The following is a 26232-nucleotide window of genomic DNA, read 5'->3' on the forward strand; positions in this document are numbered from 1 at the left end:
TTGAATGTTTCAAGCTGCTCCTCATTTAGTTTTTGGTTTATTATTTCAACAACTTCAATCTTGTTGCCATGCAAAATTCTCTGGTGAGGATTCCAGAGTTCCCTATGGACTATATATTCTCTTGTGCTTCTTTGGTCTTGACTTATATTCTCTATTGCCTCTTTGTCTTTCCTACGAATGGCCCTTGAAGTTGTTGCCCCTGATATTTTAGAAAAGTGTTAATATATTTAAGTACTAGCATTGATGAATCAAATATAAAAGCAATGAAAAAAATACACTTCACAATGGTATGTCTTTGATATAGGTACATATATCATTGGTGTACTAATGGTATATCATTGATATATTTATCAAAAAAGGAACAAGAGATGTCAATTATATATTTAAGTATCAGGTAGAGTTTGTGTCAAATAAACTGAAAAGAGAAGCTAATAGCAACTTAGACTTTGGACTTCTTGACACAAAAAGGATTGTTGGCCAAATATGCAAAACACAACCATAATAGATCACAGTAGAAAGGGTTCACCCAAACATGATTAGAATTTAACAGTTAAAATACTCATATGTCATGTTAACAGAAAGATATGCCACTGACAAGTACTGGAATAATTCTTTGTGACAGACTAAGTTTTGGAGACAAATATTAGTGCAATTATCATATGAAGTGTTTTATCATATTTATTTGGCGACAGACAACACATACATTTATCTATAGAGGTTAAGCCACAGAAAACAGCCACTCAAGACAAATAGGCAAGTAAATTAGGAAAATAGATGAGCACTAAGGATGAATGCAACAGGAAATAACATTCTGACAACTGTACAGAAAAAGCATATAGAGAAAATATTAGGGCATAAATCATGGGATTCGTTTGATGAAATTTGTGCACTTGCTGTTACAAGAAGCCATGATCTTAATTGATTGATAAATAAGGAGTTATCAGGGGAAAGAGCAAATCATAATATAAATAATAGAACATTGTAATTCAGGTTTGACCATTTTTCCCTGGTTGAGATTATGAAAAATTTTTGTAATGCAAAAATTTCCCTGGTTACCATTTTTCCATCTTAACCGCACCTTCTTTTTCAGGTTGTCATTTTGGCTAGCCAAACCATGAACACAAAAGTATCCCTCAGCCAATAGGAGTTTATTTGACAGCCAAACATCTCACCTAAGCAAATCATCAACTTGAAGTCGTGATGAGTAAGCTACAAAATCCTAACTAGAACTACTGGCAGATGAGTGATTCATAAACTCTTTTTTTTCCTTTTTTACCAGGGACCAGGAGGGAGAGGATAGGTCACTTTTTTATTATCAACATCTTTCTATTTTACCAGGGACCGGTAAGCAGATTTATAGACAGAGACCCAAGAAAGACCTCACAACAATCGGCCAGTTGGCTTCTTAGATTGATTTGATTTGACAGAATATATTAGTGATATAGAGAAAAAACTTGGTGAAGTGGGACGATTCTTCCTCTTTGGTGGCATTGACGAAACCCTCACTTGAACTCTACCTTCAGTAATAGAGTATGACCGGCAACCCACCCTCAATCTGAAGCTTTAGCGTGGCTTTGTGTAGAAGATGTAGTTCTGGACTTTCTCACCTCTTTATAATTTTTGACCTTGAATCTATAGCAGTGAGTCTGCCTGCCTCGCATTCATCTTTGTTAGTAAATGAATATGTAGAGCTTCGGTTTGCCTCTTCTCGTGTTCGTGTGGTCTTCTTTTCTAAAACTGTAAGTTAGTTTTTCGTCTGGCGTGAGCTTTTCCGGTAGTTGCTGTCAGTTTCTTCGGCGTCTGATCAAGAGCGCAGTGTTGTCTTTCGTGTGGGGTAAAGTGAGTGAAAGCGAGTATGGGCCAAATGTTTAGATCTTCAATTTGAAAAAAGGAATCAGGGTAGTGGGGTTTTTTTTTTTGACTGAAGGCATTGGGGTAATTTTGTCTTTTGCATTAGAAGAAAATTAGGAAAAGGCCATTCTCTTAATTTAGGAAAAGGTAGGTTATTAGTTTTATTTAGTTATATAAGGTTGGCCAAATTTGCTAAAGCCCCTTATATATAATATATTTTTAATTAAATCATTTAAATTAATAAAAATTAATTATCTAATTAATGGTATAGTAATATTTTAATTTTATCTCTAATTATTGTCAATAAAAAATGAATATCTTTTTTTAAAGTAAATTAATGAAAGAATTTATCTTTCTCTCATTCTAATTTAATAACAGTATAATAATTCATTTATTAAAAACATGCTAATAATCTCTTATATTTAAAGATAAAAAATTTTTAAAAATCTTTTATATATAGAGATGCAGAGAGCATTTAATTGATTGATTTGATAAAGAGAAGAGAAAGTTACAATAAGAGCTCACTAACTTTGTTTGTTTTTCACATATGCAACATTAAAGATTTCTGAAACTCTCGAGAAAATTACATAGATGACAATAATTAGGAACTAAAAAATCAACACCAATCTCCGAATCAGGAGCTTAGTTGTTAAATAGTTTGGTTAATACAAATTAGATACCTCTTGGCTGTCCGCGTGTGTGGAAAATGATGATAAACTATAGCAGTCACATTTTTTGGTTAGCCAAGGTACTTTCACAGCTAGCAGTAATGAGATGTATCAATTTCTCAAGGAATACAAGCACCACTTAAGGGGGTGTCCACTCCTTTCTTAATAAACACGTGTTGATATTAGAACCAGGAAAATGGGCCGAGCCCGTAGGGCCTACCCGTTTAAGCCCGTATAATAGGAGGGCCGAGCTTACAATTAGGACCTTAAAATGGAAAATGGTCTCAAACGGGTTGGCCCGTTTAGGCCCTAATTTAAATGGGCTGGCCCTAAAGGACCGAGGGCCAGCCCGTTTAAGCCCTTGAAATTTTTTTTAATTATGGACATAACGAGTAAAGGATTAATGGGCTGGACAAAAATTGTGTAAGTTGGAGCCCATATTTAGTTATTTACTAAAGGACAAAAGGAGGAAATTTAAAAAAAAAACCAACCCTAAGTTCTTGTTCTCAGAATCTTGCCCTCGGTCTCATTTTCGTCAGTCTCACGCTCTTATTGTCTCAGTTTGTGGCTTCGTATCTTGCACAGTGGGTGGGTGGTGGCAATGGCAGACGGTGATCTTTCTTTCAGACTTCATTCTTCAATCTTTCCGACTATCTTGAGGCTCTCATCTCGCTTTCACCTCGCTCTCACTCTCGTATGTTGCTGTAGCAGCTCCACCGTCGACCGTCGTTGGATCTGCATTCTTAATCTTATTCTCAGTCTCACTTTCATTAGTTTGTGGCTCCCTGCACAGTAGGTAGCAATCATTTTTCTCTTTCAATCTTTGATCTTTCTGACAAGCTGGAGACTTGAGGCTCTCATCTCGCTCTCGTCCATTACTATAGCAACTCCAAGCTCGAATCAACGTCGTCTGATCTACATTCCAAGCTGCTAGCTGTTGTGTTTTTCGCACAGCTCTCCATCATTAGATCTCCCTCCTCAGCTCGAATCAACGTTCAAATGCTGTAGTTCTAATCCTCACCGTGGCTTTGATCTTCCACCGTCTTACTGTTACCGTCGAGGTCGTGCAATGAGTTCTCTTTTGCTTGCGTGTTCTGTGATATATTAAACGTGCTGTTCACTAATCTTTGTTCTCGTGAATTCATAGCTATATTGTGCTGAGTTCTCTGTTCTGTGTGCTGAGTTCTAGTGTTCTTTGTTCCCTCATCTGTTGAATCACGCACAATCGCTCGCACAGGTTTAAGCTTTCTCCTCTTTTACTTGGGTTTGGGTATTTGAGTGTTCTGTTCTAGCTTTGATTTGTGAGTAATTTATTCCTTTTACTTTGATGCAATGCAACAGGCAGAGAGTATTTGAAATTTATAATGTCTGCTTCACAATCACACAAGAGTAAGAGCAAGGCAACCAATGTCTCTAGCAATGATTTAGCCAAGTGTGATGATAGAACATTGATAAAGAGTGGTATGGTCCCTAGTTTAGCTGCTGGTATAGTTCAAGAGGCAGAGGACGTGCAGGTGGATGATGAACTAAAAGCTAAAAGGTCCAGAGGTAAGTCATGTTCTTCTGTTCAAGAGACCGATGAATCTAAGTCTAAAAATGCTAGAACTTTAACATCTGATGTTTGGAAGTATTTTACTAGAATTGAGGTTAGTGGAAAACCTAAAGCAAGGTGTAATGGCTGTCAAACTTTATTAGCATCTGGTGGGACTAATGGTACTTCACATTTAAATAGGCATGCTAGATCTTGTAAAGTTTTGGACAAATTTCATGATATTGGAGTGATGTTATTGGATAAAGAAGGCAATATTAGGTGTCGAAAAATTAATACTATGCGAATTCGGAGGATTATAACTATGGCCATAATTGAACATGATCTTCCTTATTCCTTTGTTGAATACAAGTGGATCAAATAACTACTTTTGACATTGAATCTTGAAGTTAGGCTTTTTACTAGAAAAACTGTTGCTGCTGATGTTATGAAATTCTTCCTTCGACAAAAAGAGAATTTGAAACAAAAGTTGAAGAGAAGTAATAGTAAAATTTGTTTGACATCTGATTGTTGGACTTTTGTGAGTTCTGAAGGTTATATTTGTTTGACAGCTCATTTTGTGGATGAAAGGTGGAAATTATATAGTAAAATACTTTCATTTTGTAAAATGAAACCTCCACATTCTAGGATAGAGCTAGCTAGAAAAGTGCATGAATGTTTGACTGATTGGGGGATTGAGAATAGAATATTCTCCATTACTTTAGACAATGCATCTGCAAATGATAATATGCAGGACATATTGAAAGAGAGGTTGAGTTTGCAAGATGATTTCAAATTAGTGAGTAATGGAGAATTTTTCCATGTGAGGTGTTGTGCTCACATCCTAAACTTGATAGTTCAGGAGGGTTTGAAAGTTACAAGTTCTGCTTTGCATAAGATTAGAGAAAGTATTAAATTTGTGAAAGCATCAGAGGCAAGGTCAATTCTTTTTAAACAATGTGTTGAGCAAGTTGGTAGCATTGACACCTCAATGGGCTTGCGACTAGATGTGCCCACTAGATGGAATTCCACCTACACAATGCTTGAAAGTGGAATTGAATATCGCCGTGCTTTTACACACATAGCTATCAATGATACAAATTACAAATTTAGTCTCACAAATGATGAGTGGGCTAGAGCAGATGCAATGTGCAGCTTCTTGAGGCCATTTGAGAAGATTATAAGGTTAATTTCTGGGTCATCATATCCTATATCAAACTCTTGTTTTATGCAAATTTCCAAAATTGAGATGTTGCTTGATGCAAATATGAAAAGCCCTGATCTTGTGATTCAAGAGATGGCTAGGAAAATGAAACAAAAGTTTGACAAGTATTGGAATAAGTACAGTGTCATTCTTGCACTTGCAGTAGTTTTTAATCCAAGAGGGAAGTTTTATATAATACAATATTGCTATACAAAGATTGACCCTTTCACTTGCCATGAGAAGGTTGCTAATATTAAGAGCAAGTTAATATTCATGTTTAATGAATATTCAAGTATGGGGACATTTACCAATCTTGGAGTTGATGGGGCTGCAAGTGGATCAAGTTATAAAGCTTTAACGGTCACTACTCATCATTCTGCCTTGGCTTCAAGTGTTTCAACATGAACCTCTTTTGATGATGCCTTTGATGTAAGTTTTAAATTCTTGTCTTTTTAAATTCTTTCACCTTTTTCATTAATCTAGTATTTGTTTGATATTTTTTTAATCCTTTATAAATACATGATGCAGGATTATCAAGATATTTATGCAATTATGGACCATTCTTCCTTAGATAAGTCTGAACTTGAAAATTATTTAGAGGAACCAATACTAAAGCCTGATAGTTGGAAAGAATTGGATGTCTTAAACTGGTGGAAGAGTAATCAACATTGATATCCAATTCTTTCAAGGATGGCGGCTGATATTCTTAGTATTCCGATCACTACAGTAGCAAGTGAGTCAGCTTTTAGCATCGGTTCGCGCGTCCTAACAAAGTATCAGAGTTCCATTCTTCCAGCTAATGTTCAGGCTATCATTTGCATTCGTAATTGGTTACATGGTATTGTGTACAATGGTAATTTTAATTTTAATTTATTTTATTTTTTACCATACAAATTACAAACAACATGAGAAATAATAACTATAATTGTGTGAGTATTTTTGTTTATTATTTATTGCAGATAATGAAGGTAAAGAAGAAGAAGAAAGTCTTGATATTTTTGCCCCTGATGAGCCAGCTATAAGTGGATCACAATCAAATTTTCTTGAGCTGGATGATAGTGAAGAAGAAGAAGATAATGATGATGCTACTAATATTTGAGTTATTGAGTATTTAAGTGTATTTATTTAAATATTTTCATGAGACTATGGTTCTTGGTGGTGGATACTGTACTGGATAGATTCAGCTCATCTTGGCTTTATTGCATGCTATCATTTTCATTTAGATTGTGTTTCTAACATCTAGCTCATTTAGATGTTTTGTTTCTTTGGATATTACTACTTGTTTATTGTGCTTAGTTTGATTGTTTATTGCTTATTGTTATTTAGCTTATGTCATAAAGGAATGATTGAACCAATTTTAATTTGAGAAAAAAAATTAAAAAAAAAGGCAAAAGGGCTCGAAGCCCGCAGGGCCGGCCCTAAGCCCGTTATGCTTAGGGCCGGGCTTCAGGATTGAACCCCTCAAAGGGAACTCGGGCTTAAACGGGCTGGCCCTTTTAGGCCCGAGCCCTTCAAGGGCCAGGCTAGCCCGTTTTCCCAACTCTAGTTGATATCCATTTCCAAAAATCTAACTCCAAATGGCTGAAATCTAAGCCCGTTATGCTTAGGGCCGAGCTTCAGGATTAAACCCCTCAAAGGGAACTCGGGCTTAAACGGGCTGGCCCTTTTAGGCTCGAGCCCTTCAAGGGCCAGGCTAGCCCGTTTTCCCAACTCTAGTTGATAACCATTTCCAAAAATCTAACTCCAAATGGCTGAAATAATGTTTAAAAAGCCCAATGCACTACCATTTGTGCCACACCACTTGATTAAATCCAGCCTCACATTGTGTTTTGGGCATGCGAGTTAGGCCCAGTTTAGGTTTATGTGTGTATATGTATGAGTCAACGAGGTCTATAAACATCACTGTTTATGGGTAAGAAACGGCGACAAGGACCCAAAATTCAAAAAAAAAAAAAACTTAACCTGCGGTTAATCTTTGGGCTCACAAAACCCATAACATCCCTGTGAAGCTGGTACACAACTCATCAAGCAGATCATGTGGCATCGAGAACAAATGGCTTGAAGCACTTTTTTTTTCTAGCCTGTCAGCACCACAGCCTCAAGCATCCAAAGGAGTACACTGTACAAATTCCAACTTACGCACATGAACCTGTGATCCACTTGCCATTCCTATCGCAGATCCGTCCACCACAGCCAGCCCCTCCATCACCACCCCGTATAGCGTCATTGCAATTCAGTTTTAGCCATTAAAATAAGGCATCTATATTTCAAATTACCTTACATATCCATCATATTTGACATTGGCACTTGTTAATATTTTTTGATGCAAATTCACAGTGTATTGAAATATTATTTTTAATTTTTTTTACAAAGTTAATTTCAATTCATATTCAATACCTTTAGATTACGAGTTGATATTTTAAACCCAATATTTCAAGATTATTTTTAAGAAATTAATTTTTTCAAATATTGTTATACTAATTTTTTTTTGTTACTAATGTATTTTTGTGATTTGCTTTTAAAGTCAAATATTAATTTTTTTTAAAAAATAAAGATTTAGACATAATAAAAAGATAAAATTATATGTTCTTCATTATAAAAACATAGGAATGTAATCTTTTAACATATAAACCTAAAGTGAGAAATTATTACCAAGGGTTAGAAGATAGACAAAATATAAATAAAATAAAAGTATAATTAATGATTATATTTTATTTGGTATTACTATAAAGGACTATATAAGTGCACTAGTTTAGATTTTTTTGACTTGAATTATATTTTTGATACTTTTTATGTGTGTGTGTATATATATGTATGTATTGGATACGTATTGTATCATACATTTTTTTTAAAAATAAAAGTATCAATGTATTCCGTATCTATGCATTATAACAACCTTTATATAGTTTAACCCATCTCACTTCTATGCGTACTCTTCTTTTTATGTCCTTTCTACACCTGCACAGGATCTATCAGCCAAACAATGTCCTTGTCAAAGAGAAAACAATTCCTTCAAAACCACATACCAAATTCCTATAGCAAATTAAAAAAAAAAAAAGTTTCCAGTCCTTCTCCCCCTTTCCTCCTTAGTTCAGTAAATTAAATTCAAACCACGATCTTGGAGATTTAGAAAAAATAACATTATCATTTATCACCTTAAGCAACACTTTCCAAACATCTCTAACCCTTTCACAGTCACATAGAATATGTAAGACATCTTCATTAGATTTATTACAGACTACAAGCAGGGGAAGTGTTATAGATTTTACCTCATCTAGCTAAAGTTGCCAACCACATGAAAACTTGAATCCTCCTACACCCCTGCCAATTCTAAATCAGTTTCCACACTTCTTCTTTAACATCATGCACCACATTTTGTAGTATCTGATACATACTAGCCACAAGCTCATTGGAAGTTCCAAGCCATTGCACCCTATCCTTGCCATCCTTATCAGCGAGAGGAAGACACACCTTTAAACACTCCAGAACCTCTATTGGAAGTAGATCCTCCAACTCATTGAACAATCACTTCCCCAATTTCCCTCATTGTCAACATACCACATCACCTCCCACTTCATTATTTCCTTACTAATATGTCCCTCACATAGATTCTTCAACTTTCCATGATTCTTGAACCATTTATTAGTCCAGAACTTCATTGATTTTCCATTACACTCTTCCCAGCTGGTGTTATTAACAATCTTAGGTGATAGGTCATCAGGCCTCTTCATCCCCCATTTTAATAGTACTTTCCATGTAAAGCCTCTTAAGGGGAGGTGAATTGTGCTTAATGAAAATTTGACAAAAAATACGTGAATAAAATAGATAAGTTAGGAATGATATCACCAAAGTATGCTGAGAGAAGGGAAGAGAAGCTTGCATGAGTATTTATCCTAGTTTAGCTCTAACCACTTAAGTCTACATCTAATTCCAAATCACACTTGAGATTTTATCTACTTATTTTACCAAAATTAATTTGAGCTCTTGATTGCCTCAGTACAATCCCAAACTTCATGTCTATAACATTCTTCCTTACAAAGGTAATGAATTAATTCTCTTAAGCTTCTTAAGCTTAAGTCGTCTATTTCAAGTAGTGAAAACATGGATAAACAAATTATGTTCAAGAATGAATAACTACTGTCAATAACTCTCTTTAAGAGTAGATTTACAATTAATGAAGATTAGAAATAATGAATGTAATAATAGAAGGTTGGTAGAAAATTGAATGCGTAAGTTTGTGTAATAACTTTTCTCTTTCTATCTTCATAAACATGTTCTTCATAAATATGTTCATTTATAGTTCGAGACAATTAATAATCCATTAGATACATTAAGTTATCTATTGGACTTAACTTCATCTTTTTGTATGAGCTTCTCCAAAAATGAGGAAATGACCATATGCTTTTAAAGCTTTGACAAAAAGTAGGTAGATGAATACTGATAAAGCCAAATATAATACAGGTAGAAAGAGTGCATATGAATCAAAAGATGGTTGATCTACCCAAGGTTGTGTTTAGTAGACTTCTAGATAAGTAAAAGACCAACACAACTTATTGAAGATGAAAGAAATAAGAGACAAGTTTGATTTAAAGCTCATGAGATTTGGAATGAAAAGTAGAGTAGGAATCTTCATCATAGTACTGGTATAAACATGGGAATACTAGTATTGTCAAGAACATTTAAGACAATGAAATCCTAGAACAATACAGTAGTGTTTGAGTAGTATCAGAAGAGTTTTACATAAAAGATACTAACTCAAAAGCTCATCCATATTGGAATTGAATGATTGGCATGGGTATGAAGATTAGTACCAGTAGAGAGTAAATTGCAACTGTATTGATACTTGAAAGGAACACAAGGAGTAATCCCTATATAAACTACGATTTTAGGGAAATAGTACTGATAGAAACAAGTTAGTACTAGTGTAAGGTCTCCTTTACTAATCTCTACTTAACTCCAACATCAAGGTAATTAAGGGATTAATCCAAGAAGATTTCCAAATTTATAAGTTTTACAAAATAGGATCCTAAGTTTGCAAAGGTTTCAATACATGTCAGAAAACCTTTACAAGTTCAAATAAAAGTAGAAAGTATATGCAGAAGCATGGAATCTTAAACAAGTTAAAGCATTTGTAATATAGTTAAAAATAACAAAACAGCGCAGTAGCAAAGAGGTGCATTACGGCTTCTAGTATATGCATTGTGACATGTTTGCCTCAGTGCCATGCGCTGTAGCACATTGCACATTTTTGATAGCATTGTGTTGAACCATATGTTTTGATGATTACAAAACTAAGAGAAGAGGTGTTTGTTACTTATGTAGATATCAAGATCTATGAATGTAACAAAACCTCCAAGAACATAAAGAATCAATAGAAGAAGAAGTTCTATAGGTTTAATTTATTTATTTCTCTTATATTCAATGTGAAAATTATGAGAGCTAAATCACAATGCCATTTACATAAAATGAATGCAACATCTTTTGGCTCATATGTCCATTGATCTTAATTGTCATACATTTAGAGTGCACTTGTCCTTATTTGTACATTTCAAGCTTGATTTGGATTGATCCACATTTGAAATGATCCTTGTTGTGCATTATAGGACTTGTCTTAGTCAATTCAAACTTGAAAGAAAAGTAAGTCATGCTTGAATTGGATAATAGAAGTTGAGTTTTATGCTGCATGATGTCTCAAGCTTGAATCAGGATTGATTCACGATTGATTTGTCAATTTAGGAATACTGCATGATGTTTCACGCTTGAATTAGAAATGGTCTATGTGTGATTTATCACTCATGCATGTGAGATGTCTTAATAAAGCTTATGTGTTCCAATTCACACTTAAAAGTTATTAGTACTCATGTTTGAATTGTCACATTGCATCAGATTGCATTTAGTAGGAGTGATAATTCATGACTGGAAGGATAATTTCCATGCTTGATTTGTCAATTAATCATTTGAACACAAATATGGCATAAAAGGGCCTAAATTTCCATGAGTGATAATTCATTTATGTTTGTTGTTGAAACACGATTAGTCAAGTCTTGAGAGTTGTACTGAGGTTACAAGCACCTACTTGTGTGTGTGATTATAGTTAAAAATCTCAAGAGTGATCTTGAGAACTAAATATAGGCTAAGTTGTTAGGCTGAACCTAAATAAATCTTTGGTATAAAAGCTTTTCATCCTTGAGTATCTTGTTATTTGCTTTTACTCCTCTTTTATATCCAAAAAAATTTATTATCACTTAATTCACCCACTCTTGGGTGCCCAACCTTATCCAATATCATGTATTAGAGCTTGGTCTCTTGATTTTAAACTTGATAGTCTAAGAGGATCCTATGGCTAGTTTTGGTGATAGTGTTCTTCCTAAGGGTGCTGAGATCAATAGGCCTCTAGGATTCAATGGTGAAAATTATACTTTTTGAAAGAGCAAAATGAGATTGTTCTTTGAGGCATCTAATCTGAATTTATGAGAGATTGTTGAGAAAGGTCCCTATGTTATTGTCAAAATTATGGAAGGAGAGTAAGTAAAAAAAGTTAGGAGTAAATTCACTAAAAAAGAAGAGACCTGTTGCTACTAAACTCCAAAGCAAAATTGATCATTGCAAGTACGTTGAGTCAATAACAGTATTTTTGAGTCAGCAACCTTGAGATTGTAAAAGAAATGTGGGATGATCTTGAAATAGCTCATGGAGGCATATAAGGAGTTAAAGAAAATAAGATTAGTACATTAACTTAAGAATATGAGCTTTTTAATATGAAGCCTGGGGAGAGTATCAAAGAAATGCATATTAGATATACTCACATGATGAATGAGCTTGCTACACTTGGGAAAACATACACACAAAAGGAGCAAGTCAGAAAAGTCATGAAAGGACTCCTTGCTAAATGACAATCTAAAATCACTATTATTGAAGAAGCAAAGAGTGAATCAATGAGATTAGTTGCTATATTATTTGGTAGCCTTGCTAAACATGAAGGAGGGTTGTCCATGCTGAAGGAAGATGCAAAGAAGAAAATGAAGTCATTGTCACTAAAAGTTTCAAAAGAAAGTTCTAATTTTGAAACTAGTGATAGTGAAGATTATGATGAAGAAATGACTTTGTTTGTTAAGAGATTTGACAAATTCTTTGGGAAAAAAAAGTTCAATAAAAGATTCTCAAAGAAGAAAGACAATGAGATCACATGCTTCAAGTGCAAAAAGCCATGCCACATCAAAGCTAATTGTCCGTTAAAACAAGAGAGCAAAAACTACAAGTATGACAAAAAGAAATTCAAGGCATATCTCTTTTCAATATGGGGTGATAGCGATGAAGAGTTTGTAGAAGAAGAAGCCAATATTTGTCTAATACATTAAAGTGACAAAGAATAGGTATATGATTTTAACTCAGACTCTGAAGCTGATTTTAGCTTTGAAGAATTGAAAATAGCTTTTAAAGAATTGCATAATAAGTCATTTCCAGCTATGAAAAATGTAACATCTCGAATTTCAAATCCTACATTAATGGTGGATTAGTGGATGGATTAGTGATTTAATGTGGAATTATGATTTTGAATAGTGGAGTGTTATTTTGACCTAGTAGGATATTATATGAACATATATGAGTGAAAGGGCAGAATCTCAAAGTAGAGCATGTGAGCATAGTGAGGATTTCCCTCACTGTGCCATATGTTGTGGTGAGGGATGGATGCACTGTGGTGTACAATGCAGAAGTTTGATTAATAGGGATGTGTCCAGCTCGTGAAATAAAAAGGGAGAATGTGAGGAAGTGGTTCTAGCCTGAAGAAGGTAAGGGGATCTGTTAGGGCAAGCATAATTAGGAGCAAGGATGGTGTTTTTTACCTGTTACTTATCGGATAAGTCACGTACTGCTTTAACCTCTGATTCTACCCTATTTTCTCTTATGCCCTGTTTGTTATGTTGGAAATGGAGACATGAAAATGGAAATGGAATTACAATTCACATTTTTTTTTGTTTGGTATGCATGAAATAGATTTCCATATTGAAATGAAATCCATCGAAATAGGTTGAATTGGGTTCCATAATAAGGCCCATGGAAATGAGATGGGTTTTATGGAAGTGAATTTTTTCAGACAAAAATAACCTCAGTTATGAAATTGTTTAACAGGTTTGCCCCTTCATCAATCATTAAAGTAAATTGAAAGTGTTTTGGTAAATTGATTATATAGATGCATATATTAAATAAAAAATATATTATAATTTAAAAAAATAGATAGGGGTATTGTAGTAAATTGATTATATAATTGCATATATTAAATAAAAAATATATCATAATTTAAAAAATTGATAGGGGTATTTTAGTAAATTGATTATATAGATGCACATATTAAATAAAAAAGTGTATCATAATTTAAAAAAATAGATAGGGGTATTTTAGTAAATTGATTATATAAATGCATATATTAAATAAAAATATATCATAATTTAAAAAATAGATAGGGGTATTTTAGTAAATTGATTATATAAATGCATATATTAAATAAAAAGTATATCATAATTAAAAAATTGGCAGGGGCATTTTAGTATATTGATTATATAAATGCATATATTAAATAAAAAATATATCATAATTTCATGTATATACCAAACATACTTTTAAAACTTACTTCCACCTTCATTTCCATTTCCACATCCATTTCCATTTCCATCAAAAATATTTTCAGGATACCAAACAAGGCATAATTGAATTCAGGAGATTTAAGAAGTTGATTTCTTACCTAATAGTAATAGAAAGGTTCTTTAAAACTAAACTAATACTTTGTGACTGGTTTGAATCCAAATAATAAAGTTTTGAAACTATAGGCAAGATTTGCCCAATCTTGAGAGAGTAGTGAGAGGAAAATTGGCTAGAAAAGTTAAAGCTTGTAGTAAGGGGTAATCAGTGATAATATGCGTAATCGAATGTGAAATATGAATTTGATAGTGATTAGGTGCTTAATTATGACAATTGACAATTTTGTCAATAGTGAAATTGACTTAGAATGTCAATTTTGTGTAGATTCTAGTGTGTGACATAAAATTACGAGAAAGGAGCTTGAATAGGGTTGTTGGAACACGGGTAATTCTATTTAGTAAACAAAAGGATTGAGGTAACTATATAGTTTATTATATTTATTAACTATCATAAATGTGTAGAAGTAAATACCAAAAGAGAAAACTTATTGTTTTATGAGTTTTGTACATGATTTGATATTGAAAATGGTTTTAGGATAAACATTGGTTTGTGAAATGATATCTGAAAGGTTATTTGATTTCAAGTGACATATATATGTATTATGATATTATATGCTATGGAAACATGAAGGAAAGTAGTGGAAATTGTAAAAAAGCATGATCATAGGGGGAGTTCATCTAGGATATATGGGGATGTGTGTGTGTGTAGAAATATATGAGTGAAAAATCTATATGGTCGGGATGGCACCATGGGACATCCAGTGCAGCATTATACAGGCTAGTACCATGGGTAATTCAGTACAGCATATTATGATATTGTTATCATAGGACATCTGAATAGTCTGGTAACTCCCTAGTGCCTGTTAGTGTGCGGTTAGGAGTCAACAATGCCTCTATCACAAATGTGTGAAGAGGGAAACCATAGTCTATAGGTGGGTTAGATTACCTTTGGCTGAGTGTTTCTACTACTAAAAGTGTGCTCGGGTCAAAAAGTGATTGATCTATGAGAGCCTATGGTTTCGTGTCTGGGAGCATTAGAGATTTGTGGCTAGATAATCATGCTAGTGTGTATTTGTGTGGAATTCCTTTGAAATGATGTTATGTCTTCATATTTTCTTATATATGTGATATTACCTTAGTTTTGATACTTTGCCATGGTTATTTGTGGTAATAAACATTAAATAAACTATATTAGTTCCTGAGATTTTTATCTTACCCGTGATTAGTTACATTTTTTAGGTTCTGGTACTGGTAGGTCGAAGGGAAAAGACATTGGTTGAGTGAAGATCTCTCATTAAGCTTTTATAAGGTTCTGGTGTAATGAAGTTGTTGTTATTAGTGTTGAATGTATATAAGTTGCTATAGGATTCATACATGTGCATAAAGATGTAATTGTGGCATGTTTGATGATTTTGAGTTCCCTAGCCCTTGTACATGTGTGAATGGTGAAATGATTAGATGGGTTAGTGGAAGAATGTATATGTGTGTGAATATGATATGTTTGAAGTGGATGGATAGTGATTTGGCCTTGCATGGGATTAAAGAAATAAAAATATGATTTTGGCCCAAAGTGAGAAATGGGCAGTTTGCAGGCCAAATGTATGTATGTTATATTGTGCATGTGTGTGGTCAATCAAGTATGTATTGTCCATTTAGAAATGGTCAAGGCCTAAAAAATGGCTAATGATGTTTGGTTTCAAATTGAGATACTTAAGTGGCAAAATTTTGACAAAAAACAGTTAAAATGCATTTGGGTGTCAAATTTTTGATAGAAATATCGAATTAAGATGAAATCAATATCATTAGTTAGATTTCAAAACAAGCTTCGTGTGAGCACTTGAACTATCTTAATTGGACATTGGATGTGGAAATGGCAGACGTTTGAAATTCACACTAGAAAACTGCCTTTGATAGAAATTTCAGGTGTGTGTACTGCTATGCATGTATCCACATGCCGTGGCATATGGCACAGAGTTAGCGATTGTGGTCTTTGTGTTACATGCCACTGTGCATGTGGCACAAGCCATAGCGCTTGGTGCCAATTTTGACTTTGTTTGTTTGTATTGCGCATGTTTACTTAGTTCGGGATGCACGTATACATATTGCTTTCATTGTGTGTGGGGTTTTATAACCCAAGGGATTTATTAAATAATTTTTGAAAATCTTTTATTAGGATCCTAAGGTTTTTAAAGTTTTCAAAGTAAATGTTTAAAAATTTTGTAGTGAAGTGCATGGTAATGTCAGTTAAGGGCATTACAAAAAATCTTGCTCAAACTAAAAAGAAGCTCACATCTTTAGAAAAGGAAAATATGATTTTGAAAACCAAAAATAAATCTTTGAATAAGAAGATATACATTTAGAAAATGAAAATTAATATATTGATTGCATATTTCATGTGTCTGAAAAGGAAGATTTGAAAGGTACACTTGCTAAATTTTTCAAAGGAAGAGAAAATTTGAATTAGATTTTAAGTCAATATAGAAGTGTCTTTGATAAAGTTGGTTTGGGTTACAAACCTAAGCAAAAACAAAAATATTATAAGAACTTTATTCTTATGACTATAACTAACTCACTTAAGTTCACTTGTTCTTATTGCAACAAGAAAGGACACATGACTAAGTCATGTATTCACAAGAAACGAGGATTGAGTGAAAATATATGAAGTGGGTTACAAAAGGGTCTACTAACCTATCAGGACCCAAATAAATTTAGGTACCTAAGAAAATTGATGTTTGTGTAGGTATCAAGGAGAGTCACACATGAAAAATGGTACCTAGATAATGGTTTCTCCAAGCACATGATTGCTGATAGTTTTATGTTTCTATATATGGTAAAAACAAAAGATGATGGCACTATTACCTTTAAAAACAATGAAAAGGGTAGAATTTTTGGCATTGGTAAGGTTGGTAAGAATTTCACTAACTCACCTTGCATTGATAATGTTTATTTAGTTGATGGTTTAAGATATAACCTTTTAAATATAAGTCAATGTGATAAAGGTTATGAAGTGTTGTTTAATGCTGTGCGTTGCATTGTAAGAGATGACAAAATAGGAAATAATTCAAAATCCGTACTTCATCAATCTCTGTGATGATGATTCCTTAAATGCCAAATGTCTGATATCTATGAATGATAAGAGCTGCTTATGGCATAAAAGACTAGCTCATGTGAATATGAAGCAACTTGACAAGGTTTTTAAAAAGGATATTGTCATTAGCTTACTAAAGATAAAGTTTGAAGCTAACAAGTTATGTGATGCTTGCATGGAGGGAAAGCAAGTTAAGACCACATTTCATAGTAAGAATGTGGTGTCCACTTCCAGACCTCTTGAATTGCTTCATAAGAACTTAATTAGTCTAGCAAGGGTAAAGAGCTTAGGGGATAATCTCTATACTTTTGTTACTGTTGATGACTATTCTAGATTCACATGGATTATCTTCATGTAAACCTCTAATTATTTTATGGCTTTTGCCGCTAAAGTTCAAAATGAAAATGGGTTACAAATTGTGAAGATAAGAAGTACCATGGTAGAGAGTTTGACAAACTATAACCTCCTTGAGATTAAACCACAAAATAACTTCAAAACATAATTATCTGAGGTGTTAAAGGATTTCACAAAAATTATTTCAAAGGACTCCTAATTTGCCATTTCAAATCCCATACATAAATTTAAGGACTCCAAATCAAAGTTTTAAAAATAAAGTGAAAGTTTGGAAATCAATTGGGACACAATCAATGAGTGTTAGAACTCAAAAATCATTTTTGTGTAGAAAATAACACGTGCGCTATGGCGTGTCTTCTTTGTGCCATGCGCCGTCACGCATTGCATGAAATTTGGTAGATCAGTGTTGTCATTTGACAACACAGGGAGCAAACTTCTGATGTGTCTCAAATCTCCGTCCGACATCTGATTGAGGTAGTTTTAGTGTCTTCACGGAGCTTTCTCCTAGCTCTAGCTAATGGCACCTGTTTTACACTCAAATTTATTTCCTATCAAAAGTTGGACACCAAAACCCATTTTGACACATTTTCACAAAATTTTCCAAATGGGGTGTCCCAACTCAACCACACGTGCCAATAGCCTACACCAACCCTCTGACCACACTCAATGGACTTCTGCGGACTCATACAACACACCACACACAATCAAATACACTTATTTCACAAAATCACCATTCAACTTCAATTTTCACAAAATATAGAGGGGGAGGAAAAGTTGCACAAATTTAACCATTTCATTCATATTTCTCAAAAATACATATGTTCATACTTGCACAAGTATTTTGGTCCTAACCTCAGGTTCACAACAAAAACTCATTAACTCAGGGCATAAAATATACTAGTTAAACATAAAATCATGCAAGTAGTACACCAATCATGACAATTTATCCTAATTGGCAATTACATTAACAAATACACATGTAAATAACAAAAGAGAGGCATATAGAGGATTTACTCCACCAATCCTAAGCCTCAGTATGTTTTTCTCGACTTGGATCTGATGAGCTAGGTCCTAAAAATATTGAGAATTGAAGGGTGAGTACAATCATTCAGTAACCAAGTTTCACTTAACCCTTATAGTTACATATTAATTATAAATAGATGCAATTAGGCACGTAAACATATATTTCACATAGCATTAGGCTACGGTTCACAAGACTAATAACTATGTGATCAAGCTTGCCACAAAACACTATATCATGTTATTTTTAAAAACATAACTTAGGGTCACAAAATAACGACCGTGCGCCCTTAACATGCGTCGGACCACAAAACTAACAACCATATAGCTGGACTTATATACATGATCATATGCCAACCTTATATTCTCCTATTACCTCTGACATGAAACCGATGGCTATCATATGGCTACATCCTTCACGGACTAACCCAGCCTTTCACTTATGAGGAGCTATCGGGCTAGGGTTAACTCACTCAATTATTGATCTGGTTTCCCCTAATACTAACAACCATAGGGTGTTGTACCCCTAATCTAGCCTCCTCATGAGACGGTAGAGACTAGTTAGGTTAAAGTCCCTCATAGAATAAGTAGGACAGTCCTGGAACAACTATGAGACAAGGGCTACGTCTCGATTCTAACTGTCAGTGCCAAGGCTAGTTCCTAATTCTAATGGTCACTGCCAATATCATGTGGATTTCAACCAATCTACTCCTCTCCTTAGGTGAACTCCTGCTAATGATCATGCTATGCACATTTCATACATAATATTCATTTCAACAATCTTTTCTCAACACATGGAACCACATAACACAAATGCTCTACACTTTAACACATATTTCATCACAATTCTCCACCCCTATTTGTAATTCACAATTAATTTCATAAAACATCAAGGGTAGTAAAAATTAAGGTTTTCTTTCAAAAGAAACCATTTCACAATCACGCACTTGCCAACATGCACCATCAAATTAACCATAAATCACATTTCACAATGCAATTAACATACAACTATAAAAATTAAGTTTCCCTCAGTTACTTTAAACCTTTGAAAGGTCAAATGTTTACCCTTCACTATATTAACTTCCAAAGCTTCAACAAGCTCGAAAGATGCCAAGACGAACCTCTCTACAACTAAATCACAAGGATATCATCATCATCTAACTCTTTAAGCTTTATCAACATAAAAATCCTCAAACACTATATTACTAACTCATAATCACTACCCATTCATATCCAATGAGCTCATTAGATTTCATTAATGCACATTATCATTAATAACACCTCAAACCATTATTAATGCACATTAACCTCTCCCAACTATCTCATAAATACTAATTTTCAGACATTCAATGCTCCCATGGACCAACCACTTGTAAAATCATCAATGTGGTGTTCCAATACATTAAATCACTCCCATTAGTCTCATTCTAACCAATGGAATCGGACCCATACTCTTATGGACCAAAAATTCATCTCCCAACTCAAACCCTGACATAAATAATCATAAATGAGGGAGAGAAAGGAAGAAAAAGGCACCATGATCTTACCTTGGGTGTTTAGGAGCTCTAATCTGTCAATAATGGGACCAAAATTCATGCCTAGTAGAGCCAAAACCAAGCTCTTCATTTTCCTCCTCTTTCTCTCTTTTGTTTTCACGCAGCTCACGAGCTGATTTATCTAATTTTTGGCCCTGCGTTGCGGCGCACGCTGCCCTCTACCATGGTGCATGGCACAGAAGAGCTTGTTACATTTAAATTATGTTCATGTGCCGTGGCAGACCAACCACACACCGCAGCGTGTGGCACAAAACACAACTCTTCACTTTTTCATCCTCTTTCCTTACTCGGGTGGCTTGCCATCGATTCAAACCCACTTCTAGGGCTAAAATCATAACAATTTATGAGAAGTTAAGCTCTTCTGGCCACACACCTCATTAACTCACTAACTATCTTAATTAAGTTAATAAACCAGGGTTAAAATTTTTTAAATGTTAAAATCTCAACTTCATTAAGTTTTATAAAGAACAAGGGTATAAGTCATGAATTCTTAGCACCAAGAACTCCTTAGCAAAATGTAGTAGTACAGAGAAAGAATAGAACATTAGAAGAAATGGCAAGAGTAATGTTAAACGAAAAGAAACTACCAAAGTATTTATGGGCTAATGCTGTGAGCACAATGTAATATCTTGAAAAATTTAACTTAAGGTTAATTGGGTTTTTAAGGACAAATTAGATAATTGAGAGTTAACTTGGATTAAAAAATAATGTACGAATGGCTAATGGGTCTATTAGACCCTAATTAGGGCTTAGAATGGAACCCTAGGTGGTATTAGGCCATATTTAAGCCTAATTGGATGGACCATATTCGGAACCATGATTTTTGTGTTGGATATGGATAAACACCTAAGAGGGGGATGAATTGGGTGTTTGAAAAAATTTCAATTCTTTTAAAACTTTTCAGCAAAATTATGTTTAAAGAAAAGTTTTGGCAAAATTGAGTTCTAAATTATGTGTGTAAGAATGTTAAAGTTGTTTTTCATAATCTTAATATGTGTATGAATGCTTAGAAGAAATTTTTAAGTGTAAGTTTTAGTAAGAGCAAGTAGAAATATTAAATTCAATTTCATATAATAAAATATGGCATAAATAAATATTTTTGGAAATATAAGGAGTTAAGGGAAGAGAGATTGCAAATAATGATTTATCCTAGTTCAACTCCTCTTGAGCTTACATCCAATTTTCAAAGAACTACTTGAGATTTCTTTACTATAACACAAGCTTGAGTGGGCGCTTGCCACTTTAATACATCTAAGAGTTTAGTTTAGGCACTTGTAAGCCTTTGTAATAACTCACTTTACTAATGAGCTTCTTTTTCCAAGAGAATAATCTCTCTAGATTCCAAGGAAATCTCTCCCTCACCTTTACAAAGGTTTTATGTATGTGAATCACTCACTTGGAACTCTCTCTAAGAGTAATGATGAGTATAATGAAGCTTTAATACATAAAAGATAAAGGTATAGATGATCTTGGCTCAAGAACAATGATTTTCATATAACAAGAGTAATATGACATGAATTTCTTGGCTTGATGATTTTTAAGGTTAATCTCTTGTTTAGATGAGTTTTGAATGTTAAATTTATAGCTTATGGAGTGAAATAAGTGTTAGAGACATTAATGACTGTTTAAAGACGTTACACAATGAATATAGTCGTTGGTGCATTTTCTTATGAGTGACTAGTGCTGAATCTTGTAAGAAAATGCATGTTTTGGAGGTTTCTTATGTGTAGGCACAATATCTTACGAGTGACATGCTAAATCATGCAAGAAAATGCATGTTGTAGGGCCTAGAAGACAAATCATATAAGTAAGCAAGGTGTCTTTATGCGAGATTTAGACCATGGAAGTTATAGAATGAGAAACAAAGCTTTGGAAGTCATTTCTCATATGTGATAGGTAGAATCACATGTGGTTTAGTACATAGAGCTAATAAGATTTTGGATATATTTTCATGGGTGGTTAAGAAGTGCTCTCACCAAAGTTTTTGCATTGGTGCTAAATCACGTGTGGTTGACAGTTGTTCTCACATGTGGTTTAGCAGCTTCACTATACAAAATTTCATAATGTCCTAATATACTCAATACAACTCTCAATTTGACAAATTATATACCATTAGAAACTATTGAAGTTTAGTTTTCAATGAAAGAAGTTTTATGCTCAAATTCAATGTATTATTTGAGATATGATCAAAAAAGTGTATGAAGGTCAAGATTATGTGCAAAATAACTATTACAACACTCAATTTTTAAAGTTTATATCTTTCTCAATAGAACTCCATTTTGAATAAATAAAATATCATTGAAAATATGTTGTAATCTATTTTCAAATGAGATATATTTCATATTAAAATGATCATTATAGTAAGAGATATGACACGAAACATGACCAAAGGACAAAATAGAATTTTTGCACAATTTTCCTTTCAAAGCTTAGACTTTATGTTTTCATGACTTCTTCAACTTAACTCTATTTTGAGTAAATAGAACAACTTTGAAAACTTTATGGAGTTAGTAATCTAAACATTTCAACCTTTGTGAGACATATGTGATCAAAGATGAAAACCATGATTATAGAAAATTATATCCCGCTCTTTCTCTTAATAACTAAACTGTATGTTTTGTTTTAAGATATCTTGAGCCAACATCTCATATCTAAATCAATGAGTTTAACATAAAGACTTCTAGCCTAATGATGTTATACCTATCAAGTCCAAGGCTTTCAAGGTGCATCCAAACTTTTATGAATGTCTTCATTCTTCTTAAGCTCTTCTTGAACCATTCTTCTCTTTATCTTTATGTTTTTCAATCTTGAGTGTAGCATGCAAAAGATGGCTTCAATTTTGTTCTTGTTCATGCTTACTCTTATCTTTACTTTAGATAACTTTAAATGATATATCATAAATAAGATGGTTAGTCCAAGTGTCAATATGCATATATCCAAATTATAAGATAGTACTATGAATCACTCTTAGATATAGAATTAATTTAAGATAAGGAAAAATATGATAGTATAAAATAACTTTAATGCACACAAATCATTTTTTTAAATCTTATGTAATATGGAATAACATAAGTAAAAACATTTTAAAGTATTTGTTCCATAGTTATAGTTAACTACTATACATATGGACACAATTAGGCATAATCATAGTTAATTTATCTATATTTTTTCATCATCAAAACTTAAGCTGACACATAATGTTACAAGTCATTATGTCTAACAATCTTCTTTTTGATGATGACAAATCACCTACAAAAAATATGCTTATATGATAGAAAATAAGTGTTTAGCAAATTATATTTTTCATGATTACTTTTCCCTTATTTGTCATTAACAAAAAGGCTTTGAAGTAAATGCAAGGCAATACTAGAGTAAGATAAGGTTTAGAGTTCCCCCTTGAATATGACTTCTTCTCCTATTTATCATGTGGAGAAATTTGAAGTCTCAATTTTGACTTTGTCTTGATATGATTACATCAAGTTAGCCTTGTGTTAGAATTTTCTCCCTCCATTGGAGATATATGAGCATGAGGCTTCTTGATGTTCTTAATTTGAGAAGTCCTCCTCGAAGATGCTTTCTCCCCCTTGGTAACACCATTTTGTGATAAGTTGATAAAGTATTTGGTATACTAGCTTGATTATCCTTAAGGGATTGATTCTGATTTTGCATAGGGATTTAGAGGAATTACTTGTTATTGAGTATTGATTCTTCTCTGTGCATGAATTAAACATGAAGTAATTAATTAGCACATGTAGTGTCATGATAGAAATGTATCAAGATATGCTTATGACATATGGATATGAAGTATGAATGTGCAAACTATTCTGTGTGTCAAAACTCACAAGTGACTCATATATTCTCATGTGTGAATTAGATGGTTGAAAGCTAAGCACAATTTTGTGTGAAAGATCACACGTGGAACCAATACACTTTCACGTGTGGTTTGGCTTACAGAAAGCCAACACCATTTTTTGTGATAGAACTCATGTGAAAGCAAAAGACTATCATACGTGAGATGACCATCTCCAGACTTAGTAGATTCAGAGGGATAAATCACGCATGGAACATAACATAACTCACGGGTGAAATAGTAGTTAATAATGCTAAAACTAGTCTGGGTAGATATCACGCATGAAAATGCAATGCACTCAAACAATATTTTGCGTCATCAAGAGATATGGATTTATGAATCAATGATCATACAAGTGAACAAATTTAACTTAACTTGAGATGACTTAAGACTCAATATAGCAAAAAGAGATTGTGCAATAATTGAAAAATCACGTGTGGCTACCATCAGTGTCACATGTGGTTTTGCATTTTGATACAATGTAATCAAGCATAAATGCTAAAACTTGTGTGGATAATAAAGTCTTTCATGCCTGGTTTTGCATGTAGAGACAAAGCTTAAGGCATCATACAACATAAATACTTAATCATGCATGAAGCACTTCTTCATACTTGTGTGATTTTAGCTGTCAGTATGCCTAACATGTAAAAACTCATGAGTGACCTACAGAATCATGTGTGATTTTGCCTCTTACTATGCAAACATCTTCTATGGAAATCAACATACAAGAAGGACATTATTTACAAGCTTTAACATACTTAGATGAATTTTAATGCATATAAAAGAGACTGATTGAGCTAAAAATGATGCTCAAAAGATATTTTCCAAAATCATATGGAGCTAAGGCATGAAGATGTTAAATATATTTTTCATCATTAAAACTTATCAATCATACAATGCTCCCCCTTAATGAATGTATATAACTTAAATTTAAAAAGATAAGGGTTTAAAAATGCTCATTTGAAGACTAGACAAGTCGATGTAGATTCCACAAAGATTGTTGCCAATTGTTGCTCCTTGAGTTCTTCCTTCCTTTTTTTACTCCTTTTTGTTCCTTTAGTTGTAAGCTCATAGATACCATTATTGATGATGCAATTGCCTAACAATTTTAAGAAAGCTTGATGTATTTTGATCATTTCCAGCTTTAAATAACTTGAACTCATCATTTGCTAAGGTGATCCATTTTTGTGAAGTTAGTATAAGTTGATTACATAGACACCCAATTTTTGATAGCTTCAACAACTCATTTGTAGCCTTGTGATTTACATGGATTTCATCATTATATCTGATTGTATTCCTTCATCCATGCATTTTCTGACTTTGAAAGCTTAATGATGATTGATAAATTTGATGCTGCTAGATCCTTCCAAATTCAAGTGTCATTTGTTCTCCCTATCATTCACTTCACCCTTAAATTGGAATCTTCGTAGGCTAATAATCAAATTTTATGTGAGTTGTTTGGGTGCTTAAGAAGTTCTTGAGATTTGATTTAGAGATTATCTACTTTAAGGTTTCTAATATTGCTTCTTTTATTGTTTATGGAATAGTAACTTGATGCTGGAAGTTGTTGTATGTTCTCAAGCTTTACTTCTTCCTTGTAGGCTATCACATAGCTAAAGAAATCTTTTCTCTTTGACTGTATGAGCTTGTTGTAGCTTTGATTCATCCATGGTATACACTTGAAATGGTTTTTGAGTCTTCCATCCAAGTATGTTTCATGTATCACCTCTTGTTTTGGATTTTTCACTTCAAGGAAAATTTCTAAATGGCTAAAAGAGTGATCATACACACTTGATTCTCCTCTAGTTCAAGCTTGTTTCAGCTAATAATAAGCATATGCTATTAAGCACATGTGATTCACCATTGAACATGCTAGAATGGACTATTCCTCTATAATTCCTCCTCATATGTGATCCTACAATGTTTTAACACATATGGTATCCAAACTTTATTGGATCCAAAAAGGTTGGCTCATACTCTTCTTATCCTTATAAGATCAAAATCCAATCAACAATAAAATTATGAAAAATGATTATGATCATGATTTTAAACAAGAATTTTGAGTATGAGGAGGATTATAAAATAAATTGTAAAAACCAACTCCTTATTTCACATGTGATGCAAGAGGTTGAAACAATGCTCCAAAATATGACTTTTAATAACATGAAATTTTTCAAACTTTGGTAAAAGCGTAAAACCTCAATTTGAGATGAACTCTATTTCATGACATATGCAAGGTTTGCAAAATTCAAACTTGTGAGCTTTCCTTTAGAATGAGCAGGCATTCTAGCATTTATGCATTTAGGATCATAGCTCAAATTATGCAATTAGGGTGCAAAGGGCGTTTAACTAAAGTAAGACCCTATATGATCAATGACAATAGGTAGTGTAATGCCCTTACTGACATTACCATACGC

At 33.4% G+C, this 26232-nt stretch overlaps 1 protein-coding gene across 1 annotated transcript; it reads left to right on the plus strand.

Annotated features, from left to right (window-relative positions):
• Nucleotides 1–3883: 3883 nt before the first annotated feature.
• On the plus strand, nucleotides 3884–5656 carry LOC129292344 (zinc finger BED domain-containing protein RICESLEEPER 2-like). The gene is made up of 2 exons (XM_054929915.1): nucleotides 3884–4067; nucleotides 4602–5656. The coding sequence occupies exons 1-2, from the start codon at nucleotides 3884–3886 to the stop codon at nucleotides 5654–5656; spliced, it is 1239 nt and encodes a 412-aa protein (XP_054785890.1).
• Nucleotides 5657–26232: the final 20576 nt, after the last annotated feature.

This window comes from Prosopis cineraria, unplaced genomic scaffold, assembly GCF_029017545.1.
Source record: "Prosopis cineraria cultivar Desert tree isolate PC_DT_omini unplaced genomic scaffold, ASM2901754v1 PC14, whole genome shotgun sequence".
In the NCBI taxonomy this organism is placed as follows: Eukaryota; Viridiplantae; Streptophyta; class Magnoliopsida; order Fabales; family Fabaceae; genus Prosopis; species Prosopis cineraria.

Bases quoted from the DNA above. Each gene is read 5' to 3' on its own strand.
- LOC129292344 (XM_054929915.1), top strand. From the start codon at position 3,884: ATGTCTGCTTCACAATCACACAAGAGTAAGAGCAAGGCAACCAATGTC. The intron at 4,068-4,601 runs GTAAGTCATGTT...TGAGTTCTGAAG, and splicing joins AAAAGCTAAAAGGTCCAGAG to GTTATATTTGTTTGACAGCT.